We start from the raw sequence: 25,475 nt of genomic DNA, 5'->3' as shown, positions 1-25,475 counted from the left end.
AGGTGGTTGAGTCACCTTCCCTGGAGGTGTTTAAGGCACGTGTGGACGAGGTGCTAAGGGACATGGTTTAGTGTTTGATAGGAATGGTTGGACTCGATGATCCGGTGGGTCTCTTCCAACCTGGTTATTCTATGATTCTATGATTCTATGAAAGGGAGTATCATTAATATAATGTATCATTTTCAGTCTGTTTTTCAGGATGAAAAAGAAGCTGGGTTTGTATGGGAGATCTTCACAAAGGAACCATCAGGGCATGTTTAGGTTCACTTCTCCTCATGAGAAATCAAGAACAGAAATAAATTCCCAGTAGAAAGCAACAAAACCATCTATTATTAGCTAACGGAGAAAAAGAGTAGATTATTAGGACATGCTTTAAAACATGCATTTGTTTATTCCAGCTCAGTCAGGATATTAGGAAATCTTTAAACCTGTCATTGATGTATTCTCCATTGCTGTGAATCTGATTTTCCAGTGTGAAGTTGAAGACGAAATTTGAGACCTCTTCATTGCGGAAATGTTTCACTCGTGACGCATACTCATCAGACTGCAGATGTTTAATGACATCAGGAAACCAGACAGATAAGCCATAGTAGCTGTGAAAAACAGAAAAAGCTCAGTTGTCAATCTCTTTTGTTCAAAATATGTGTGAGGTAAGGATGAGCACCTCCCTCAGCAGCTTACAAGATGGAGTAGTTGCTCCATCATAATAAAATCGTCCATAAAATAAAAGTATTGAAAGATACTGACACCAGAAGAAGCCATGTAACCAGAAACAGACTAACTGATAAATGTAACATTTTTTGAAAGATAATGAATAAAACTTTTCTGAATAAAAATAATAATCATAGTGACAAAAATGTGCAAACAGATGATCCTTCTGTTAAGTCTACCCAAAATGGTTTAAGATCTCAATTACTCTTACCCAAAAGACAGGGTGAACCATACAGCTGTAAGTTTGATTGTATTATCCTTCACTGGGTAGTTGAAGCACCTCATAAACGTCAACCAAATCTGTAAATGATAAGGAAATATGTTTACTTTAAATTGTTGAACTTGAATTGTTGAATTGTTTTAAATGACAGGAGTTCTTAATTCTTATTTGCTTCATTTCACCATCTCAAATAATCCAGAGATCTTGTCAGAGATAGTTTCTTTTCACTTCCCATTATTGCAATGCTTTAAGTTTAGACAAACTGTAATCCATAGCTCAACAGGGACACACTCAGAATTTGATCTATCATAACCTACCATTGGAAATTGGTGAAATAAAAAAAAAAATATGAAGAATACCTGGCCATACCCCCCCCGCCCCGGGTCAGAGATGCTACAGCAAAGCTGACTGAGAATGGTGTTGTTCTCTCTCTCTCTCTCATCTCAGGATAATTTCCTGCTTTTGAAGAGGAGAGGCAGTCTGTCCTAGGAGGTTTTAACACTCATTGTGCAACAACGAAGGCACTCTGATCCAGGGGCTATTCCAGTAACATAACAAGGATGTGCAACAACCAAGCTGCAACAGCTATGACCTATTTTAGTTAAAAGGCCAAATAATAACATTTTGATCCTCAACTACACCATTTTTTGATGAATAACTACAAAAATTGACACTTACTAGACTACTTTTGTTTTTCATATGGAAAATGCCATTTTTCCAAGCAAAGAAATTTTTGAAGAACCTTGGTTTAACACACTTCAACAGAGCTGTGGAGAGCTTTAAGACGCCAGATTGTAACAGCTGTGAAAAGCTATTTTTCACTTTCTTTTCCTAATTAAAGAGGCTTTTTTTCCATTTTCATTCCAAGGTTTAAAGACACTGCATAATTTTGGTTTTGCAAAAAAATTAAACAAGTATATGGAGCACAGTCCTAGTGAGCTTGTATTAACCTCTCTAAAATAAGTCTAACATAGTTTTCTGGAGAACATTTGACATGTATGAAAATATATGCAACAAATGACTTACCAGTATTTTATTGACATGCATTTACATAATTTATACGCAAGTTTACCATTTGTGACTAATGTGGCCTCCTCAAGTTCCTGCTGATAATTCTTCATCTCGTCACATGTCACTTCTTTCCACAGGTATACATTGATATGCATTCCCAGTGCATGTTATATTGTGGTGCTTGGGAATACAGCTAGTTAAGTACTAGCCATCACATACGTGAAGACCGATACAGCATTTTCCTCCCCAGTAGTTAGGAACAACCTCTGGTGGATCAGAGGTGGGTCTTTGCCTCTTCTGCATCTGGAAAGCAGAGCCTTACACAGGTTGCTGCATCTACCAGTTGTATGGAAAATGTAGCATTGTAGTTACCACCAACATTAGCTCAGTCAACTCATCCCATCTGGCTAATTAAAAAGAAGAAAGTTAATTACAGAATGAACATAGATGCTTTTACTTACACCATATAGCTCTGTGCGAATTCTAACAAAGCACCTCCTGTACCAAGTTCCTGTATCGCTCTCGATTTCTATGAGCTCATCTATCTGCTTTGGGGTTTTGATTCTGTTAACCTGAAATAAAAACAGAACAAATATTTGTATTTTATTGAATCATTAGTTGCCTGTCAAAGAGTATTGGAAGGTTTTAATAAATCCTATAAACTAAGAATGGACAGATATTAAACCTGTCTTTACAGTAGAAATGCTTTAGAAATATAAAGGAATAATAGACCACTGTAATGTCCAAATTCCTTGTGGATGCAATTGTATCGGAAAATCTCAAATTTCAAAGCATGCAGGAATTCCATTTCCTCTGACTGATACAAGCTTTTACTGTCAAATTCTGCTAGAGTGTTGCTGTACACACCCCTAATGTCACAAAGGATATCACTTAAATCTTCAGTTAACCATGTCCAGGATTTGCTATCAAGTTTTTTTCTGACTTGTTATCACAACATTATTGAAAGTCTATTGATTAAAGATACAGTAATGAAAATAGAAGTATTTGAAATATCAAGAATTAATAGTTTAATAACATTTTCCTTCTGTTCTTATTTCCTGTAGTGTTAGACAGAGAACTCTCTTTGTCTTTTGGATGTCGACTTTAACTATCCTTTTTAATGCAGAGAAAAACTTGTGTGAAATGATCTGGAACTAGGTATGTTATTATTGCTATGGGCAATCATCTACTTAATCTAAAGTGAGATGAGATGAAGAGACATCAGGGAAAAATGCAGAATTGCATGAAATGCAGGTGGCAGAGAATGTAGTGTTACCTACAATGCTAATTTTTACTTCCACTCTCCTGTGTTGCAGAACAAGAATGTGTAAAATGGTCTTTCCAGACACATGACCTGACAAAGTTATACCATTGTATGTTGTTGGTTTTGGCTTCCACTTTGGTCCCAAGTTCATAGCATTATCACAAAAGGCACTGCATTCATCCACAGTTTATTTAAAAAGAAGAGAAATGGAGAAGTGAAAGAAAATAAGTAATATGGGGAAAGAGACTGACATACAGAGAAGAAGAGAGCAAGAGATTTGAGTGTTCAATGTTTGGCTGCAGTTTCTGAAGGTAGCAATAGTTTGTGTTTCTTAGTAGAATGAGGACAAAACTACCCACAGATGTATCGTAGTGGATTATAGGACTCCAGGGAATAGCAGTGTTGATGGTAAAGCTCTGGTTTTAAGCTCACTGCTTTTACAGATGTACACTGTTTAAGATGTACCAGCATCCTCATCCCATGAACAAACAAAAGCCCACTAAGTGTTTTTAGATGTAACCACCCTCATTTCTGAAATATTGCAGCTCAGTCTATTGCCAAACCATAACTATATCAAAAGCCTGTATCCTTCTCATCATGCCTCTTCTAATAGCAATAATCTTGTCTGCATCATTGCATTGATTTTAAGCTTTCCTTAAACTGCTGTTATGAAACATGTTATTCAAAAGACTGATTTGAGTCCTCCATGACTATTTAAGACCTTGTACATAAAGATATCCACATATGCCACACCTCCAGGCAGAAAGGGCATGCCTTTTGAATCATGCTATATAAGCCAGTACCCCTCTTGTAGGCTCAAGGGCAGCCTTTCACCATTCTGACCACCTGACTAATTTGTGGAGGCTGGGGGAACACATGTATGTGTCCTAGGTCCATTTTATATGACTGGGAACAAAAAGATTTTGGCCTTGATGGTTCTTTAATGTAAGAAAAATCTTATTGCATGAGGACAATGGTCCATCTGGACCATGAAAATTCAGCTGTCAGCATGTGAAGAATGAAGGAAAAAACAATAAAGAATATCAATTTAAATAAAAATGGAACTTCTGTTTAACAGTGATGGCTAGAAATGTGCATTTTTAAAAATTTTACAAAATCAAGACGTGCTGTAAAGGAATATGTTTGCAGGGAGAAAATAGGAAGTTTAATTAATAAATGGCAATGAAAGACTGGAGACAATTTTGGTTTTAAAAGCTACACAATTTTTTTCTGCTTAAACATTTAACCTGACAAGTCTAATGAATGTACATTTTAAGAACTCAGGAGGATAATTATGCATGCACATAAACCTTTAACTTGGATATGCCCATAATAGAAGATACTATTGACTTACTACCACCTCTATTAGCTTCATTGCTCTGAGAAGAGATTTTCAAAACTACTTAAAGCCACCACCTCTACTGTCAGTAACTAGAGTACATCTATTATGTAGCTTCTAATTTTAGAACTAGCTGTCATCAGCTGATGTATTCTCTGTTCTAAAGCTTTGAAGATAAAATCCTTGATAATAAAAATAACAAGAATAAATATTATTTCTGAAAAAAGCTTCTAGGAGAAGATGTGTTGTGGTGGTGTAGGTCACTGGTGTATGAATAAATATGGATTTAGCATGATAGAACATAATCAGCTTTCTTTCAGGGTAAATATAAGCGTTCTTGGGCTGCTTTGTGGAGCAAATTGGGAGAGGGTGTGCTGGTGAGGACCGCCAGTACCTCACCACACAGAAAGTGGGGGAGAACACACCTCGGGGTGCTAAGGGAGATACGGGCACTCTGGAGCAAGCTACTCCAGTTACCAGGCAATTGGGAATGAACTCTTGTTCCCTCTAAGAGGGCTGAAGGCTCAGCAGCTCAGCTGAAGTGCATTTACACCAATGCACACAGCATGGGGAATAAGAAGGAAGAGCTGGAAGCTGTCATAGGGCAAGGAGCCTATGATGTTGTTGCCATCACGGAAACGTGGTGGGACAACTCATATAACTGGAGTGCAGCTATGGTGGGGTACAAACTCTTCAGGCCGGGTAGGAAGGGTAGGAGAGGAGGTGGGGTAGCCCTCTTTGTAAGGGAGGACTTGGACTCTGTTGAGATGGATTGTGGCGATCAGGAGGTTGAGTGCCTGTGGGTTAAAATCAGAGGAGCCTATAAGAAGGTAGATTTTGTGATGGGAGTCTGTTACAGACCACCCAGCCAAGGAGAAGCAGCTGATGAGCTCTTCTGTAAACAGCTGGGGTTAATCTATAGATCGATGCCTCTCATTCTTGTGGGAGACTTCAATCTGCCTGATATCTGCTGGGAGTACAATACAGCAGAAAGGAAGCAGTCTAGGAGGATCCTGGAGTGCGTGGAAGACAACATCCTTGCACAGCTGGTGAATGAACCAACAAGGGAGGGTGCCCTCCTGGACCTGCTGTTTGTGAACAGAGAAGGCCTTGTGGGGGATGCGGCAGTAGGTGGACGCCTAGGGCAAAGCCATCATGAGATGATAGGGTTTTCTGTTCTAGGTGAAGTGAAGAGGGTGGTTAGAAGGACGGTAGCATTAAATTTCCAGAGGGCAGACTTTGAACTCTTCAGAAGGCTGGTTGGCGAAGTCTCATGGGAGACAGTACTCAAGGGCAAGGGAGCCCATGAGGGCTGGGAGCTCTTCAAAAAGGAAATCCTAGCAGCTCAGGAGAAAGCCATCCCCATATTCCGGAAAAAAAGCCGGCAGGGGAAAAAAACAGCTTGGTTGAACAGAGAGATCTTGAGTGATATCAAGAAGAAGAGAAATGTTTATGGGCTCTGGAAGAGGGGACAGGCCTCTTGGGTGGACTACAGGAGGGAAGTGAGATTGTGTAGAGAAAAAATCAGAAGGCTAAGGCTCAGCTAGAAATCAGATTGGCAAAGTCTGTGAAAGGTAACAAAAAATCTTTCTATAAATATATAAATAATAAAAGGAGGACTAGGGAGACCATACAGTCCCTATTGGATGCAGAAGGAACAACAGTGACAGGGGATGAGGAAAAGGCTGAGGTACTTAATGCCTTCTTTGTCTCAGTCTTTAGTTGTAAGGAGGGTCGTTCCGTCTGTGTACTAACCCAGGAGCTAGAGGAGCAAAATGAGGCTCCTGTGATCCAAGAGGAGGTGGTCAGAGCCTTGCTAGCCCAACTAGACACACACAAGTCTATGGGGCCGGATGGGATTCACCCAAGGGTATTGAAGGAGCTGGCGGATGTGCTGGCCAAACCCCTTTCCATCATCTTCCAACAGTCTTGGAAGACTGGGGAAGTCCCACTGGACTGGAGGTGGCTGATGTTGTGCCCATCTACAAGAAGGGTCACAGGGAGGACCCAGGAAACTACAGGCCTGTCAGTCTGACCTCAGTGCCAGGGAAAGTCATGGAGCAGGTGATCTTGAGTGCTATCATGAAGCACATGCAAGAGAACCGGGTGATCAGGCCCAGTCAACATGGGTTCACAAAAAGCAGGTCTTGCCAAACTAGCCTGATCACCTTCTATGACAAAGTGACTCGGCTGCTGGATGAAGGAAAGGATGTGGATGTATCTTCCTGGACTTCAGTAAAGCCTTTGACACAGTTTCTCACAGCATTCTGCTTGGGAAACTGTCAGCCTCTGGCCTGGACAGACGCACACTCTCCTGGGTGGAAAACTGTTGGATGGCCGGGCCCAGAGAATGGTGGGAAATGGTGTGAAATCCAGCTGGAGGCCAGTGACAAGTGGGGTTCCCCAGGGCTCAGTGCTGGGTCCAGCCCTGTTCAATGTCTTTATCAATGACCTGGATGAAGGCATCGAGTGCACCCTTAGCAAGTTTGCGGATGACACTAAGCTGGGTGGGAGTGTCGATCTGCTGGAGGGTAGGGAGGCTCTGCAAAGGGATCTGAACAGGCTGGACCACTGGGCAGAGTCCAATGGCATGAGGTTTAACAAGGCCAAATGCCGGGTCCTGCACTTGGGGCACAACAACCCTGTGCAGTGCTACAGACTAGGAGAAGTCTGTCTAGAAAGCTGCCTGGAGGAAAAGGACCTGGGGGTGTTGGTTGACAGCGACTGAACATGAGCCAGCAGTGTGCCCAGGTGGCCAAGAAGGCCAATGGCATCTTGGCTTGTATCAGAAACGGTGTGACCAGCAGGTCCAGGGAGGTTATTCTCCCTCTGTACTCGGCACTGGTGAGACCGCTCCTTGAATCCTGTGTTCAGTTCTGGGCCCCTCACCACAAGAAGGATGTTGAGGCTCTGGAGCGAGTCCAGAGAAGAGCAACCAAGCTGGTGAGGGGCTGGAGATCAGGTCTTACGAGGAGCAGCTGAGAGAGCTGGGGTTGTTTAGCCTGGAGAAGACGAGGCTGAGGGGAGACCTCATTGCTCTCTACAACTACCTGAAAGGAGGTTGTAGAGAGGAGGGTGCTGGCCTCTTCTCCCAAGTGACAGGGGACAGGACAAGAGGGAATGGCCTCAAGCTCCGCCAGGGGAGATTTAGGCTGGACATTAGGAAAAAATTTTTCACAGCAAGGGTCATTGGGCACTGGAAGAGGCTGCCCAGGGAGGTGGTTGAGTCACCTTGCCTGGAGGTGTTTAAGGCACGGGTGGACGAGGTGCTAAGGGGCATGGTTTAGTGTTTGATAGGAATGGTTGGACTCGATGATCCGGTGGGTCTCTTCCAACCTGGTTATTCTATGATTCTATGAAATTAAATATGCTTTATGGAACAAATTAAATGGAGGCAACAGAAACTACATCCAAGGTGATAAACTGCAAGTCTCAATGGCATAAAGTTGTATGGTCAGATGGTCATTCCTTGAGACTTCCTACAAATGCAGAACCCTTAAGAGGATTTCTTAATTGATATAATCATTAAAGTAAGAAGAAAGCCCATGGAAGAAGAAAAATAACCCGTATGTGGCTCTAAGAGGGAGCAGAGTGCCAGCACTCCCACAGCAGAAGACAAGCTGAAAAAGCAGCCAGGATTTGAAAGCAAGAAGAAGCATTCCGCTGTTTAAGCCTACTGCATCCAGGAAGACAAAACTGTTGTATATATTCTTCATAAATTAGGAAGATAATATAAAAGAGTCCCACATCTGAATGGCCAATTTCTCCTTCAAATAGATAGAACCCATAAACACTATCAACATGGATCTACAAGTCAATAAGATGCAGTAGATCTTCCAAGATATTTTGAGAAAATTATATGCCTGAACTTACTGTTTCACAGAAGTGAATATTAATTTTTAAGATCATTATTTTAGCTGATAGAAATGAAAAAAACTGTGTAAAAATCCTTAAAGAGCCAACAGCCAACCAATTTGCATTTGTATGTGCCTGCTGTTATTATGGATGAAACAAACTTAACAAATAAAACATAGATGGAGTATATTAAGTATCTTGGTACACCAGAGAAAATTATCACATTGTGGTTTTTTATGCTCAAGTATATGTTGGCCAAAGGCTGACATCTTAAACCTTACTGCATATATAACAATTTCTGTAGGAATTTAGTTCTTACATTTAGATTTTTAGAGTGTGAAAGATTGTTTTTTTCATGTAGACTAATAATATTGATTGTTTAAGCCCTCTAAACCATGCCAGTCAGCAAGCTTGGTGATGTGCTAAGCAACTAGATTTAAAAGCAATACTCACTGTGAAGACTTTTTCAGGCTGACCACGAGCTCTCATGTTTGTGTCATGAATTTGCTTGAGTATCATCCAAGCTTCATCATGTTTTCCAACCTAAATGTTTGATCAAAAACATTTAACCAAAATATAGATACAGATTAAGATATTTACTATAGTCATGGAACAATCTTAATGCCTTTTATACAGAGGTCTTGATGTAAACACAGATATTATTTTGATTGGAATCTAAAATCATACCTCCAGCAAGAACCTTGGGCTTTCAGGCATAAAGGTCAGGGCTACCACAGAAGACACACAGGGCAGTGCACAGACGATCACAAATACTCGCCAGCTGTGGAACTGGTAGGCAGAGCCCATACTGAAACTCCATCCTGTGGAAACAAAAATTCACAAAACGTAGAGAAATAAGGAGCACTGTGAGTGGGATTTGCAGCATCTTGGATATGGAAAATGATACTTGTATTTAAATGAAGCCTGATGGATCTCTTCTGTTTCCACAATGATTTCAAGAGTAATCTTACACTATGAATTCAAACTTCTTGCATGTGATAGTCATGCTCAAAAATGGCCATATTGTGCACTGTGTGAGACTTCCTTACACAGGGATGAAGAAGCTGCTTTCAAGCCTCTTAGCAAAATCTGCATAGAAGTAGACATGTGAACCAAACTGGGACACCATCACCGTAAGTAGAATGCGCATACAAAGACATAATTTTCTATGAATACTGGAAGAAGGGAGAACTAAAAATCTAAGTCAGAAGGTATATTTTATGGAATATACAGCTGTCCTTGTTAATTCTTTTCTTACAAAGAGTTAATTTCAATAGTCTTAATAAAAGTCTCCTAATGTATAACAGTGCAACACAGAAAGCATTTAAGTGCCTAAATTTGGTTTCCATCTTGTTCCAGAGCCCTATACCACTCCTTAAATACTCTTAAAAGTAAACTGACACCTGTCCCTTCTGCCCCATAACTAGATGTACAGGAGAAAATAAACAATATCTAAATTTCCATCTAGGATGAAAATCCTTAACACTGAAGTAGAGAGACAATTTATGATTATATAAAGAGATTAAGAAAAAAAGGACAATAGGAAAACAACTCTCCCCATCTGAAAAGCTGATATTGAGATACATATGAGTGCTATAGAAACCATTGTTAAAATACACTGAGAAGAACACAAAAGGAAATACCGGAAAACCTGTATATGAAACTGCAGGGCTGGTAGTCCAGCCTTTTAGGAAATTATCTGGTTGTTTGGTATGTTATCACTGAACCATTGAAATGCTAGAATTGTAAGAAATATAAGAATTTTATTTAAGAAAGAGAACAATATTATTTTGGTAACCACCTGGCCTTTTAGTCTGGCTTCAATACAGCACAATTTCTCAAGTAAAATTTTCAAGGATAACTTATTAAAAGATGAGCAGAAAATGAGAATAATGATAAAGTACAGAAGAAGTTACTGGGAGTAAATGGAATCCTGGCCAAAGAAATAGCTGACGTTGGATTAATCTGATGTATTTTTTTGCTAACTGATTTTTCTAGACAAAAGACATGGTCAATTAAATTTGCCTTGATGTCAGTAAACAACTGGTATAACATGGTACCAAATGACCTGTTAAACAGTTTTTCAAAGGAGGTATTTATGTATTAAATGCATAGTGTATTTTGGAAGGCAAAGATCTAACACTGTGGGTCACAGATACATTCCTGGAAAAAAAAATCCCTTCTCATATTAAAGTACTTACATGTTGCCACACAAAAAATACAGACAACCCATAATTAATTTTTGCCCTTTATCAACAGCTTGGTGAAACATTTTGATCTGTAGACTTGGGAATTTGTTTATTCTGCTCTCCTACAAACTTTCTCTGTTTCTGAAATTATACCAGCTTCTTTTACAGCCTCATTTAGCCCTGCCTTCTTTACCCAAGGAACACAAAGGTAAAAATTATGACTGTGTTGACAATGGTCTTGGACTGTCATGTTATTTCTCTTAGGTAACACTCCAGATAAACATACCTTCCCCCTCCAAAGTTCCCTCCAACAGAAGGAGACTGTTTGAAATTTAATGTTAAACTTTATTCCAGAGAAGAACTTGGAATGAAAATTTAAGATTAAAAATACAAACACAAAAGGATGTAAAAATGTATTAAAATTTATTGATATTTTTGAAAATATCAACTTTTGACCTCAGAGAATTTCAAAGCTTAAATAATAGGGGCATATTTTATTTCTGAAGTGGCAAGGGAAGGAAATAAAGAGGAAAGATTGACAGTGAATTAATGAGGCAAGTAGGAACCACACCTATATTTTGGGCGTTGTGTACACATCCTGTTGTAGTAGTTAGGATCGTATTTTTCTACATATATATTTTAAACTATACTAAAAATATCACCTGATTCAAAACTCATGAAATTATTTCCTTTTTGTTAATTTTAAGTCAGAGCACCAAGCTGATCTGACTTGCTGGGCAGCCATTGAAGTGCTAGTGCCACCAGGAAGGCAGACCAGGATGGGGATTTTCCTCTTTTAGAACAGCACGGTCAAGATATTGGCTGTTGTTATCATCAGATACTGACTCAGAAATATGTGAAGCCACTGGTATATTTGGACAATCTGCCTTTCATGGCTCTAGTTCATGTTTTATGAGACTGAGCTGCACAAAGGGCACTTCTGTGGTAAATGAAATCAATCTGGCTTTATACCTGCTATAAAACAACAGCAACATCTTGTGCTCTGTAGCCAGTCCTGGAAAACATTGGAGGTAATTTGTTTTAAGATGTCATTTACTAATGTATGTGACCCTTACTACGCTTAATTAAAAGCAATGAATGCATTGTTCATCCTGCTGTCGTCCTGAAAAGATACAAAACACCTTTTTTAAATCCTTGAAATATCTGAGGGGCATGTCAAGTGCAATGTTCATTGTGGGTTTTTATTGCTATTATTTCATCTTCTTTTCTATGAATTGTGTTAGCTGCTCCAATTTGTCTTGTGATTTAATGTATCTGCTGAATTAATGATAATCGTGAATGTCAGAATAATAAGAAGCAATTGGTAGGAAAAAAGCCAGCTGCAGCACAGCCTTCTTGAGGCTGTTCTCCTGTCTATTCCAGCACCAGCACTAGATTAGCAACACAAATATAAGTTTTAAATGCAGTGCAAGTTTAGATTTATTCTTATGTTTAACATAGCCCATTTTCCAGGTCATCAGCTAATCTGGAAAAACGAGTATTGCCGTAGCTCTGAATTTGGTTCACAAAGTCTCTTTCATTCCTGTTGTGTCTTAAAACAAAATGGAATTGTGGTCTTGGCTGTAACTCAATTTTCTTTTCTCTTCCCTGATTTATGACACAATAGCAAAGACAGAGCAGCTCTAGACAGTTGCGTTCAGAGCGCTGCACAGTGCTAAGTTTCACCCATGCTCCCTGGCTATGCTGTATTCGAGAGTCATTAACCTTGAAAACAGTGGCAAATCTCACTGTTTTATGAATTGCAGAACACTTGGCCCAAATGCGTCTTGGGAATGACATGCTGTAGAGCAACATAAAACCCAGAATGATTGAATCTGAAGATGCTGAAACAACCTTTGTGCTGAATATGATCCTCCCACTTTACTGACTGCTGGAAAAAGCCAGGTGAGTCACAGACATTGCAATTACTGATTACAGAAACACAGCTGTACACAGTAGAACAAAACCAAATGTACAAGATGCTGATCTATATCTAATCATCAATTTATATGTTGAACTCAATGTCAACAAAATCTTCCCTCGCAACACATCTGCTCCATAATAAGAAAAAATTAAAAAGATATTATAAATAAGTTCTTGCTCTAAAGGAGAGAAAAAAGCATTTATGCCATGGACTTTCTGAATAAACATAGAGGTAAAGTTATCCATATTATGCTGGATTTTTTAAATATATATTACCTGATAAACAGAGGGTAACTTGAAGGACAAGGACAATCTTTTACAGTGGCTAGATAACTGGCAAGCAGACTAATGGGGATTATTTGCTTTCCAAAATGAGGCCTGAAAGGGAACATGATAGCTCTTCACTGAGCTATAACGGTTACACTTCAGTGTAATGTGGACAATGAAAAAATGGCTACCTACAGGCTGTGGATAGATACTGGCTGGCATGGGTGAAATCTCTAAATGCCAGAAGAATAAAGTTGTAAAACACCTTTCAAAGAGACTAATACGGGAAAAGAAAACCTACCCAAATATAGGGTTTATTATGGCATGGTTAGATAAAGATTGACTATTTTTTATAACAGTTATTTTTACTCATTCAGTAGGAATCAGAGGAACTAGATTCTTGGCAGTATCAGAAATTGTCAAAAGACAAGTGTGCATAAAATTCTGTCTTTTGTTAGATGAAAAGAGTGAGCAGACACAAGAATATCCCTAAAATCAATGTCAGAGAGAAAGATAGCCTAGGAATTTACAGGCTACACTGCTGGTTTGGGCTGAAGGTGAACATTTTTCCTCTGAGACTTCAGCCTGATAATCATCACCAAGGTAAAGGGCCATTGGTGTCTAGTGAGGCCACTGCTCACACCTATTCCTATGTCTATTAAGGCTGTTCCAGCCTGCTGGCGAAGGAGGGGTCGTTCTTGCTGGGACTTGTGAAGAAGACAGGTGACCAAGCCTGGCCAATGAAGTATTCCATGCCATACACATCATGCTCAGCATAACCTTAGAGATCACAAGGGCTACCACCACCTTCTTCAAAAGCTGATGTCTGGGGACAACCTCACCTGTCTGTACCTGAACCTATCCACGTGTTCCTGAGTTCAGCTCCCCCCTGCCTCTGAGTCCAGTTTGGCATTGTCCCTGTGCCTGCCCTGCAGTGGCAGCATGGACATATTGTTGTTGGGGGAGTTTGAGTAGTTTTTTGTGTACCTGTATATATTTTTATTGTTTCTTTTTAGTATTGATATCTTCCTTTTATTATTGCTGTTCCATTATTATGGTTTAGTAGTGGACTGGTACGGTTAGACACAATAATCACAAAGGTCCTTTCCTACAAGCAATTCTATGATTCTATGATTTTATGATTCTATGATTTTATGATTCTATGATTCTATGATTAAAGCTGTTTCAGTGTTAGTTGCCGGCTCACAAGTCTGTGGTTTCTCTTGTTTCCTTTTTCCCTTTCCTTTGGGGTAGAAATTGGGACTGAGGGCTGCCCAGTTTTAGCTACTGACCTAGATGTGGGGGGTGGTAAGCCGTGACATTATTGATGATAAGCCATGACATATTGATATATTCTTCTGAAGAATTCTTTCTATGATTGTATACTTTCTTTATTTCTGCTCTACGACACAATCTTTGCATAGAACTCAGCTTCCCAGCCTCAATATTTATTCCTTTAAAATGGAAAAATTTCCTGTAACTCAGATGAGTGGTTGCTCTAAATTGCCACCTGGCGGCACTGTTACCGCACTTAGTACCAATAATTTTGGAAAAAAATGCAGAAAGCCTTCTACTACAATATGTCGTTCTGCTGAGTATTTCCCAAATTTAAGCTAAATCAAAATTATAAGGAGGACCGGAAATATTTTTCAGCTTTCAGCAATGTAATACATAATTATTGGACTTATATTTAGTCTGTCCTGGCATTATTAAGTTTAACTGTGAGTGACGTCTGGGATTTGAGCCCGTATATTGTAGTCATACTGATTAGAATAATGATAAAACATCAATGAAACTGAAAAAAATAGTTCAGGTAAGTTAGATAGCTGAGAAAGCTCAGTTAGACATTTTTGTGAGACTGAGAGAAGTACATAATTTCTAATAAATACAGAAACAATGTTTTCAGAATTATTCTGTAATTGTATTAATGTGAAATTTCAGTAACACAAAGGGAAAGATTTGTCTTTCCTGTGATTAGATTACTAATATCGCATGGGGAAAGCAGTGATATTTTTAGCCTGTATTGATAGTGAGATATTCTACAAACCTCCTAGCTCAGCAGGTCAGCTGCTGGTAATTTCTGCAGAAGAAATATGGAAATAAAATAGCTGAAGTGTGGCAGGCCGTGATGCAGGTACTTTAACAAATGTGCCTATAGTAGATTCTCTACCTTCCCTCTGCCTCTGCTTGGCTTTCTAGCTGTTGTTGTTAGTCTCTGGGATCCTTGAGGATCAACAGTTCAGTGGAAGAAGAAAGTAATAATGTTACACAGATATATTTCACAAACTCATTAACCTCAGACTTGATCTGTAGGAGGCTGTAAACCACTGATACTCATCACTTTCCTGTTCTTGCACTGATCTTTTCTGAAGATCCGAGATAATCAGGTCTCAGATCAGTCTGGTAACACTATGTGCTTTTCAGACAAGCCCCAGGACAGCTGCAAGCAAGGCTGACCTCTCACAGAAAATAATTTGCTCCCTATTGCCATCAGACAGAACTTCTTTATACAGTGCACAGCACTGTAATCCGGATGAGGTCTTCAGCTGAGGAATCTTTGAATAGTGATACCAATAATCTGCTTTCAAAATATTTCTAAATACCCACTGTAGTACTGCCCAGTTTTGCCTTTAATTTAGGAGGAAGTTTGTATATCCCCATACTTCAGACAATTATATAGAATCATAGAATCACCAGGTTGGAAGAGACCCACCGGATCATCAAGTCCAATCATTCCTATCAAACACTAAACCATGCCCCTTAGCACCTCGTCCATCCATGTCTTAAACACCTCCAGGGAAGGTGACTTAACCACCTCCCTGGGCAGCCTCTTCCAGTGCCCAATGACCCTTGCTGTGAAAAAATTTTTCCAAATATTCAGCCTAAACCTCCCCTGGTGGAGCTTGAGGCCATTCCCTCTCGTCCTGTCCCCTGTCACTTGGGAGAAGAGGCCAGCACTCTCCTCTCCACAACCTCCTTTCAGGTAGTTGTAGAGAGCAATAAGGTCTCCCCTCAGCCTCGTCTTCTCCAGGCTAAACAACCCCAGCTCTCTCAGCTGCTCCTCATAAGGCCTGTATGCTATGATATGATATAATTTGACATCATATGATATGTACTCAAAATTTGAGGTTTAGTAATGATACATTGGCCTTTGATTTAACCTCACATGTACTCTGCATAGAATACAAAGCTGTTAGGTTTGTTTACTATGGAAATGCTAATGTATCTGTGACAAACCTGATAGAAAAACCATAAAAAGTAACTTCAAATTGGAATATCTAGCAATACTGTGGAGAAAGGGAAGCTTGTAAGTCATTGTGTGTGTGGATTTTAATGGTCTATCTGAAATCTGACTTCCATTTGTCCCTTAAGTGTGGCTGTATCAAGACGTTGTGACTCACAGTAGCCAATACAGCCAAGGAGTTACATTTAAAACAGTGGAGGATATGTACAGAGGTGGTCATAGAAGAGAATTAAAGCAGTAATTCCTAATAAGAGAATTAACAGGTACCAAACAGCCTGGTCAAGCCATCTGTCTAATCTTGGTAGATGTTAGATGTGTCAAAAGTTGTTTAATTATTGATCTATTCATGATTAGGAAATCAGGATTCTGCTTGCCTTTCTACACCGATAAATATAAATACATGTAGGGTCTCGAAGCAGGCTATTGTCGATACTAAGTCTAGTGGGAATGGCATTTCTGTATCTGGACCTTAACAAAGAAAGATTTTCTTGCACTTCAGTTTTCCTTACTGGGCCAACTAAATAAAATGGAGACATGAATAAAGCAAGATCGCTTATTAACAGTTCCAGCTGGCAGAAAAGAGACTGCACCTGCAATAAGGGTGGAATAGGGTAGGTGACCCTAAACTGACCATTCAACGGAGTACTAGATCCCATAAAGGTCATGCTCAGTATAAGTTTGAGAGATCACGAGGGTCTCACTCTCTTCTGCGATGGCCAACATTCAGTGAGGGCCTCATCTGCCTGGTTGTTCCTGATCCCATATCCCTGTGTTCTTGAATCCAGTTTCTGAGACCAACTTCCTCCTAGCTGTGGACTCCTTTCCCTGTGTCTGCTCTGCAGCATTTGTGGTGAGGTATAGTCATCGAGGGGTCAGGATGGAAACTCATATACTTGTATATATTTTATTAATTTCTGATTATTTTCATTATTCGCATTATCATTTCATTGAAGCTGTAGTTTAGTTTCCAACCTCTAAGACTTTTTCCTCTAATTTCCCTCTCCCCTTTCTCTGTGGGGTATGTGGGGTGAAGGGATTTTGGAGGCCCAGTTGCACTGCTTTGGCTGACAAAATTTGGTTGGGTGGGACTAAATCATGACAGTTTATTCACTTTATTTAGCCTCCAAGCCATCGGTGCCCCTAATACTGACAATTACATGGCAAGTTATTGGCAATATGCAGTAATTTACTGTGCTCTTCTGTGTATTTATAATCTGCATCCCTATCTATAAAATAGGATCAGTGTGTTTACACAGGGTAAGTCTTAACTCAGCGCTGGAAGATCTCAGTAAGAGATTCCTGAAGAGGCATGAAAATAAGAGAAAAATCAGAGCCGAAATATACAGAGTTCAGAAGAAGACTGTACTGTCCAGATTCTTAAAGAAAGACATTGACATGGAATGCAGAGCCATCATCCCATAAGGCAAGAGGGAAAAGATAAATATCAGATTTGTATAAAACCCTGTGCATGGTTTCTTGTTATACCTGTAATGCATTCCTAGGAGAATTACGGTTATTCTCCAATACCTCCTTGGCCCTGGAGAGGTGCTCAGTTGATGTGGGATCATCACATAGAGCTTTGTGAGCATTTCCTAGACTGATCCCTTGATTTAAACTATTTGTTGAAGGCATTGATATAGAATCATAGAATCACCAGTTGGAAAAGACCTCTTGGATCATCAAGTCAAACCATTCCTATCTGCCATGTCCCTGAGCACCTCATCAATCCGTCTTTCAAATACCTCCACGGATGGCGACTCAACCACCTCCCTGTGCAGCCTGTTCCAGTGCCCAATGACCCTTGCTGTGAAAAAAATATTTCCTGATATCCAGTCTGAACTTCCCCTGGTGGAGCTTGAGGCCATTCCCCATTGTCCTGTCCCCTGTCACTTGGGAGAAGAGGCCAGCACCCTCCTCTCAACAACTCGGAGCTAAGCATTCCACTCACAGGAAAGGAAAAAAGGGTGTCAATGGTGAGGAATGTAGACAATCCTGCAGTCCTCTACTTCTGTTTGTTTAACTTTGGCCCTTAGAGTTTTCCTTTCTCAAACTCTGTGGGAAATAACAGAAATGCACAGAAATGCTAAGGCATCATGGTGATGTAAAAGTCTCCACCTAGTCACCACCAGGCAGGATCCAATTTTGCACCTTGGCAATTCCAAATACAAACACAATGCAACTATCTTGTAGGGTTGGAAACCTATCAGTCTCAAAGCACTTCAAGAGTTACTAGGAGTTGACTTTGAGTTTAATCTCCTGACTCATTTTGCCAGAATCCTATTACTAGGAAACAGTCCTGAATAACTTCTATGAGGCTTCATTCTGAATGCAAATATCATACTAAGTGGGTATATCCTCACTCATTACAGTCCTAGATATGCATATATTTTGAGAATTTTCCAGGGCAAACAAGCTTTTCTTTCTGCTTAGATCTTACATCAGTGCTTCTTTGTGTGTCCTGAAAATAGCTTTCTTCATCTCTACCTAAAACATTATAAAATGCAAATTTGTGCAAACTCTTGTAAATCTATGTTGACTGTAAGTGAATAAACATGTGTATTCCAGGCTAGATTATCCTGCACTTCCCTTATGTGTGCTAATGACCATTTTTCAGAGAAAAATGTCCAAGTCTACTAGAAATTAATGTAGACGGACATAGGTCAAAATTTGTCTAAGGTTCAGATAAAAAACTTGAAAAGATCTGTATTTTCTTTCATTTAAAGATCTGATATAGATCTACACCTACTCATAAGCAGAGCTATTAAGACTCAGAGGACATCCTCCTCAGCCCTGTGGAAATCAACACTTGCCGTAAGTGCTTGGATGTAAGTTTCTTGTATTTTACATTTGCAATCTTCCTAATTCCCTTGTAATAGTAAGAAGTCAGAAAAAATTGAAAGTAGTGTTAGGATGCAATAAGTCAGCAGTTTGTGACCTTCCTGAATTTAATAACCAGTGGACATTTTTCAAATGGATGTGTAGAATCCTACATGTCTAATTGAGGCCTATGGATTAAAGATTTATTTGTGTTGTTGTTTTTATGGGCATTTAACCTAGGAGCATAATATAAACCCCTGCAATTGAGAACCACAGAAGTAGCTGGCAGCATCCAGAGAAAAACTGAATCAAAAAGAGGTCTAAAGATTTTCTTAGTTTAACAGCTAGACAAAAAGTGAGCATAAAAGTTAAAATGTATTTTTCCAATATGATCAATTATATAAATTTGATAATTAGACTGAATTTATGGTATAGTCCAAAGTGGAGTAGAGATGGAAGAACTGCAGTGATGTTATGATTACTCACATAAAAAAAACCCCAAAATGCCAACAACATAGAATGGACCAGAATAAAATAAACTGCAGAATAAAATTAACCTCAGAAGGGTTAATATTTAGCTGATACCATTGAAAATCTCATTACAAGCACTGTGGCATGTAATTGATCTGACTGTTAGGCTGACTCAGTCAGTGGCCTCAGCGATTCATGTACTTCTGCCTAGTACTTGCTTAGGTTTGGCTTTCTGCAGCTGTTGAGTGAAGGAAGTTCAGAGGTAAAATCTGCAGGCCACAATTCTGATAACACCTTAACTTACAGATTCATCAGCCTAAGAAAATAAGACAATACTCCACTTTCCAGAGATGACAAGTAAAGCACATGCATCTAATGTCAAAAAAAGTGAAGGAGGACACATGTTAAAAGATGTTGCTGTTAGAGTTTAAAAATATCATGGTCAATGTCAAAACTAAGACAGCATAACCAAATGTGATTAAAGCAAGTTTCAACTTTTGTTTGTATGACCTTAGTTTTGATTTCATGTAAAGATTTCTAACTCTGGTTTCCTATTTATGCTTAGTGGTTTTTTTGACATCATATGATATGTACTTTAGTACATACTTTAGTACATACTTTAGGCTACTTTAGTACACCTTATCAAGAATTAAAAAATGGCTTGAGTATGAAGTTTGAACCATCTTTTTGGACAGTGATAAAGGGTACACTCAAATAAAACATCAACAGCAGACAAACTCTGCTTTATAAGGAGACAATTTTAAATGGCCAGCTCTCTTGTGCAGTAGTCATTATGAACGAAATCTGAAAGAAAATGCTTTGTTTGCAACAAAATCTGATTATATTGTTGTCTTAACAATATGCAAAACACAGATATGATGATATCCATGTGTCTTTGTGCAGTGCCCTTCACAGCCTACCCATAGCTCTGAGCTTACAAACTGCTCTATATTTGATGTGAAAAGTGGTTTTAGACAGTACTAACAGCAGCTGTTAAATGTGGAACCTAATTGAAAATCTAAGTGTTCCTGTCCCAGCCCAGGACTTACAGTGATTTATGTGCATCTGGACTAAGGATATTTAAATGATGCGTTCACGGTGAAGAAGAAAAGAGAAGCAATTAATCAAAAGAGACAATCAGAAGAAGCCAAAATAAAACACTACAGTTTATGAAAAGAAAATGGGGCCTTCTTATCTAGCCTAAGTTATAAACAAAACAATCATTGAAATGCTGGACAATTTTCTGAAGAATACAGAGAGGATGTCTTTTACCAATGATGTGCATTTTATGTTCAGCATGCTGCTACCGTAACAACAGAACATCTATGCAATTTAAGAAACTCTTTTAAATTTTAGCTTTATTATATTTTATTTGCTTGAGAGTTGTTGCAAGAAAATCCTTTTTTTAGTGAGCAGTTCAGTGCTGTGATTTAAGTCACATTTCCTATTTTACTATTTAATTTACCTTTTATTATCTTTTTTAAAATTGTAAACAAAAAGGAGCAATGTCATATCACGAAGAGAGAGACAGACTTAACAGGCAGTTTATATGATCTAACAATAGGACTAGATGTGCATTCTAAGGACTATATTCTAAACTAACGGCAGTCAATAAAACAAAACTAGTCAGCTGAATATGGAGAATTTTTCTACACATGGGGTGGACCATGGGATAGAAGTCCTGAATTCAAACTTGAGTCAAACACATCCAATACAATATTATTTGCACTCACAAATCAAGAACTAATGACCCTCAGTTGCAATCTACCATAGCAATAATCATTCAAGAGAGGCAATTTTGCCTACAGAGAGGCAGTTGCAGTATTTGAAAAGTAATTATAAGAGGGAACAAGATGAATACGCTATATTAAATAAACAGGACATTAAATTATATTTTTCCTTTTATAAAGCTTCCTAACTTCCTCATGGCGTGTAGAATATCCAGATATCATGAAGGAATTAGACGCTTATATAAGATTGAAATACATAAGGTTCCTATGGGAAAATCAAACTATCTAAAAGCCTTGCTTTGATCTCTTTAGCTATGGTTCCTCACTTTTTTATTATACGGAAATGCTACCTACAGGAGATATCTAGGATGGGAGCCAAAATTTTTGATTCCCAGAACACATTGCTTCTGTACTAGAAAGGAAATAAGACTCAAAGAGCAAGAAGGGAATCAACTCTTGTGGAAAGGAACACCTCCTCACCTTGGCCAGTATTGAAGTCATAGAATCATAGAATAACCAGGTTGGAAGAGACCCACCGGATCATCGAGTCCAACCATTCCTATCAGTCGAGGAGACCGGGAACTAAAACCTCAGTCTAGAGCCCTAACTACCCGAGAAACTTGCTGCTTCTCTTTGCTCTTTTTATACTGTTTTCTGCTGGCATCTTTGGAAACCATAAAAATACATCCGTGTTGGTAATATTAAGCCCACAAAAATTTTAGAGGCAGTAGATCCATGTATTTGTACAGGGCTCTCTCCTACAAACTTGAGCAGAAAGAATATAATCAGATGCTCTATTCAGATGCTCAGATACTTATGGATGATAGACTATACCTTGACAGAATTACTTACACTGAAGTAGACATGATTTTCTTTGAGGAAAATTATGAATAAAGTTTCTGAAAAAGATATCCAATGTCATTCTGCAATTGATTACATTATTTTTATTTTAAAGGAAATTGCAGTGCAAACTGAAAAATGACATTCCAGTTGTATATCCAATCCATAGACAAAATGTATTATTGAAGTGAAAAGAAACTGTTACTAAAAAGGAAAACACTAACTCCTTCAGTACAGTTTTATAAGCCAAACAATATGCAATGTCATACTGTGTTCCAGAGAAAATCAACACATTTATGTATCTGAATAATCTTAGAGTAAGATCAGCAACTTCTTCTTTTGCCTTTCCATACAAACAACCTGTAATGTTCACTTGTTGTAGACCAGTCATAAAACCAGAAAATTTTTTGTCTTTTTAACGTCAAAAAATTTGAACAAAGAAGAAATCTCATCAGATTATGCTCTTGTTTGTTTCTGGAAGTGAAAAGCAAAGGCTGAGTTTGACATTACATACATTTCTGATGGCTACTGCCCAGACTTCTAAGGTCAAAGAACTTCAAAGAGTTGTGGTCAACGCCTCAGTGTCCAAGTGGAGACTGGTGATGAGTGGCATTCCACAGACAGACTAGCATTGTTTAACATTTCTGTTGGACACATGGACAGTCAGGATTGAGGGTAGTCTCTGCAAGTTTGCCAATGACACCAAGTTGTGTGGTGCTGGAGGGAAGGGTTGTCATGCAGAGGGACTGTGACAGACTTGAGAGATGGGCCTGTGCAAATCTCATGATGTCCAGTAAGACAAAGTGCAAGATCCTGCACCTGAGTCAGGGCAATCCCAAGCACAACTACAGGCTGGACAATTAATTGATTCAGAGAAGCCCTGAAGAGAAGGAAGAGTTGGTGGATGAGAAGCTGAACATGAACCAGCAATATGTGCATGCAGATCAGAAAGCCAGCTGTATCCTGGGCTGCATCAAAAGAAGGGTGACCAACTGATTGAGGGGGGTGTTTCTGCCTCTGTACTCCACTCTTGTGAAACCTCATCTGGACTCCTGTGTTCAGTTCTGGAGTCCTCAGCACAGGAAGGACATAGATCTGCTATAGTGAGTCTAGAGGAGGGCCACAAAGATGATCAGAGCGCTGGAGCACCTTCCATACAAACACAGGCTGAGAGAGTTTAGCCTAGAGAAGAAAAAGCTTCAATCAGACCTTAGAGCAGACTTCCAATACTTAAAGAGGGCCTACAGTAAGGCTGGGAAGGGGCTTTTCATCAAGAAGCATAACGACAGAATGAGGTGTGATGGTTTAAAGTTGAAAGAGGGGAGATTGAGCTTAGATGTCAGGAAGATATTTTTTTACTGTGAGGATGATGAGGCACTGAAACAGGTTGTCCAGAGAAGTCAAGGATGCCCCATCTCTTGGGGTGTTCAAGGCTGGGTTGGATGGGGCTTTGAGAAACCTAATCTAGTGGAAGATGTCCCTGCCCATGCTGGGGGGGTTAGAACTGGGTGATCTTTATTCCGTTCCAAACCTAAGCATTCTATGATTTTATGATTCTATAAGAATGATTTGCTATCACTGTGGTTTCTGTGGAAAATTACGTCTGCAGTATTAGAAAGTGATATTTATGGCAACAGTATGTTCACCTGTCTGTCAATTCCTCTATCAGCATTGTTTAAAGCCAGTGAAATCTGACAGGAAGAAGTAGTTGCAAAGATAATCACATTCCCCAAAGCATTTTGAAATATGCAACCCAGGCAGAGGGGAGTGACCCCTTCTGAAGGTGAATGAAATTACAGGAGAAGTTAGGAGTACCTCAGGGAGGCTACACCCAGCCTGGGGGCTGGGACCACATTATGGCCATGCCGTCCATCAGCACTGGTACAACCCATGTCAAAAGATGTTGCCTCCTCCCTGACAGCAGCCAGACCATAGCAGGACTGTAATGCAGCAGGGATCATGGTAAGGGAGTACAGAGCCGAGTTTTTCTTACGGCACAGTACTAGCGACAAGAAAGGGCAACTGTAGACATTGCTGCAGAAAAGGATCTTGTAAACGCAAGGAGAGATTCTAAGTACCATTGTGGTGCATTGTAAGGAATATAGGGCAAGACCAAAAAAAGAAAAAGACCATAAAAGTGAAAGGGATTAGCCAGGATCATGATACATTGACAGAAACCCTTGAGAAACTGGGCCTTATCACTTCCTATCTCAGCAAATCACTTAGTTTTTTACTGAACCTCTTGATAAACATTTTTTCTCTTTCACAGTGAACCTAAAGAGCCCAGGAGAAGGTTATACTTGAAGCTTATTAATGAGCTTCTTTAATGCTCATTTTGTAGACGTGCTAAGAGTCACTCAAGCTTTAAAAGCTGTGAACATAAACATTTAAGTGACCACATCAAACCCTACATTACAGCACAGAAAATAGCAAACTGATAAACAAAGTGACCTGTTTTGCTTTCCTAGATGAATTTGCATAAGCAGTTGTTCTTAATCCTGCTGTGTTCTATCATTTGTTTTGTTCTTGAAGATGAAGATTTTTTTATAAGTATACACATTTAGTATATAATTTCACGGGTTTATTTCAAATGAAGAGCAATTCATGAGTAGGAGTTGATAACTCAAGTCAACATCAGAACTGTCTCATTCACTTCAATGAACTTGAATTTAAAAAGTATAAAAATAGATTCGTCCCACAGGATACCAGATTAATGGAAGTGCATTAAGTATAAGGGGGAAGCACAGCACATTGGAGATAATTTTTACTCTTAGTGCAACACAAAACAGATCAATAAATGTTGCATTATGCAGTAGATGCCTTTATGTCTGATGTGTGCCATTTGTTCAGCATGATACCATCACACGGCAAACAGATTCAACATTAACAAAGAAACAGTTCTTTTAAATGTCAGACAGTGATTTTCATTGTTTAAGGTATCTATAGATTCACAGATTCTGAAGAGAGAAGGGCACTTAAACAGAGAAAGCAAAATTGAAAAGCTGCTCTTGGCTTTAAAATTTGGATCTAAAGTTTCTTCCAGGTTAAGAAAAAGAAGAAGAAAGAATAAAGAAGAAAGAAGAAGTAGAAAGAGAGAAAAAAGAAGAAGAAATAGTGTATTTGTTTTAAATACTGCAGATTTATTAATGCATTCATGTACTTCTTACAACTGAGAAGAGATACATGCAGCTGTTCTCCAGCCCATCTTCTCTAGCATCACTAATAAAATTCAGAGATCTTCTGCAGAGAACAGAAGCTACTGTGTAAGAAAATGGAAACTTGGGCTAAGCTTTTTCCAAAACAGCTGCTGCCATGGCTTGGATTTGTTCTGAATCACAAAGAAAAGGTAGAGTAGTATGGAAAGGTTTGAGAAAAATAAGAAAAATAATGCTTTTAAAATTGAGAATTCAGAATTTTCAAGATTAGAGAAAGATAGAGTTTTTAATTTATCTTCCTACGGGTGCAGGGTTATTCATCAGAGAAATCTTCTGCCTTCCTTTTGGAACTACTATATATTTATAGTATAGTTTGATAGTCATTTTCCAACAAGTGGTGGGAATGTCCAGTGCTACTTCCTTTTATTTTTTTTTTGTT

The 25,475-nt window shown here is 39.1% G+C and overlaps 1 protein-coding gene across 1 annotated transcript in view; it reads right to left on the bottom strand.

Moving 5' to 3' along the window:
- SV2C (synaptic vesicle glycoprotein 2C) overlaps window positions 1–25,475 on the bottom strand; it is a 109,031-nt gene that overhangs the window by 15,656 nt on the left and 67,900 nt on the right. Inside the window, exons 5-9 of the mRNA XM_069880751.1 lie at window positions 9,088–9,221; window positions 8,854–8,943; window positions 2,404–2,514; window positions 923–1,011; window positions 429–593 (exon numbers count right to left, since the gene is read on the bottom strand). Coding sequence (XP_069736852.1) covers window positions 429–593; window positions 923–1,011; window positions 2,404–2,514; window positions 8,854–8,943; window positions 9,088–9,221 — 589 coding nt within the window. The remainder of the gene's footprint in view (window positions 1–428; window positions 594–922; window positions 1,012–2,403; window positions 2,515–8,853; window positions 8,944–9,087; window positions 9,222–25,475) is intronic.

The sequence above is a fragment of the Phaenicophaeus curvirostris genome, chromosome Z (genome assembly GCF_032191515.1).
Source record: "Phaenicophaeus curvirostris isolate KB17595 chromosome Z, BPBGC_Pcur_1.0, whole genome shotgun sequence".
NCBI classification, from domain to species: Eukaryota; Metazoa; Chordata; class Aves; order Cuculiformes; family Cuculidae; genus Phaenicophaeus; species Phaenicophaeus curvirostris.
The sequence above is the reverse complement of the archived record's forward strand: the minus strand, read 5'-3'. Positions and strand labels throughout refer to the sequence as shown.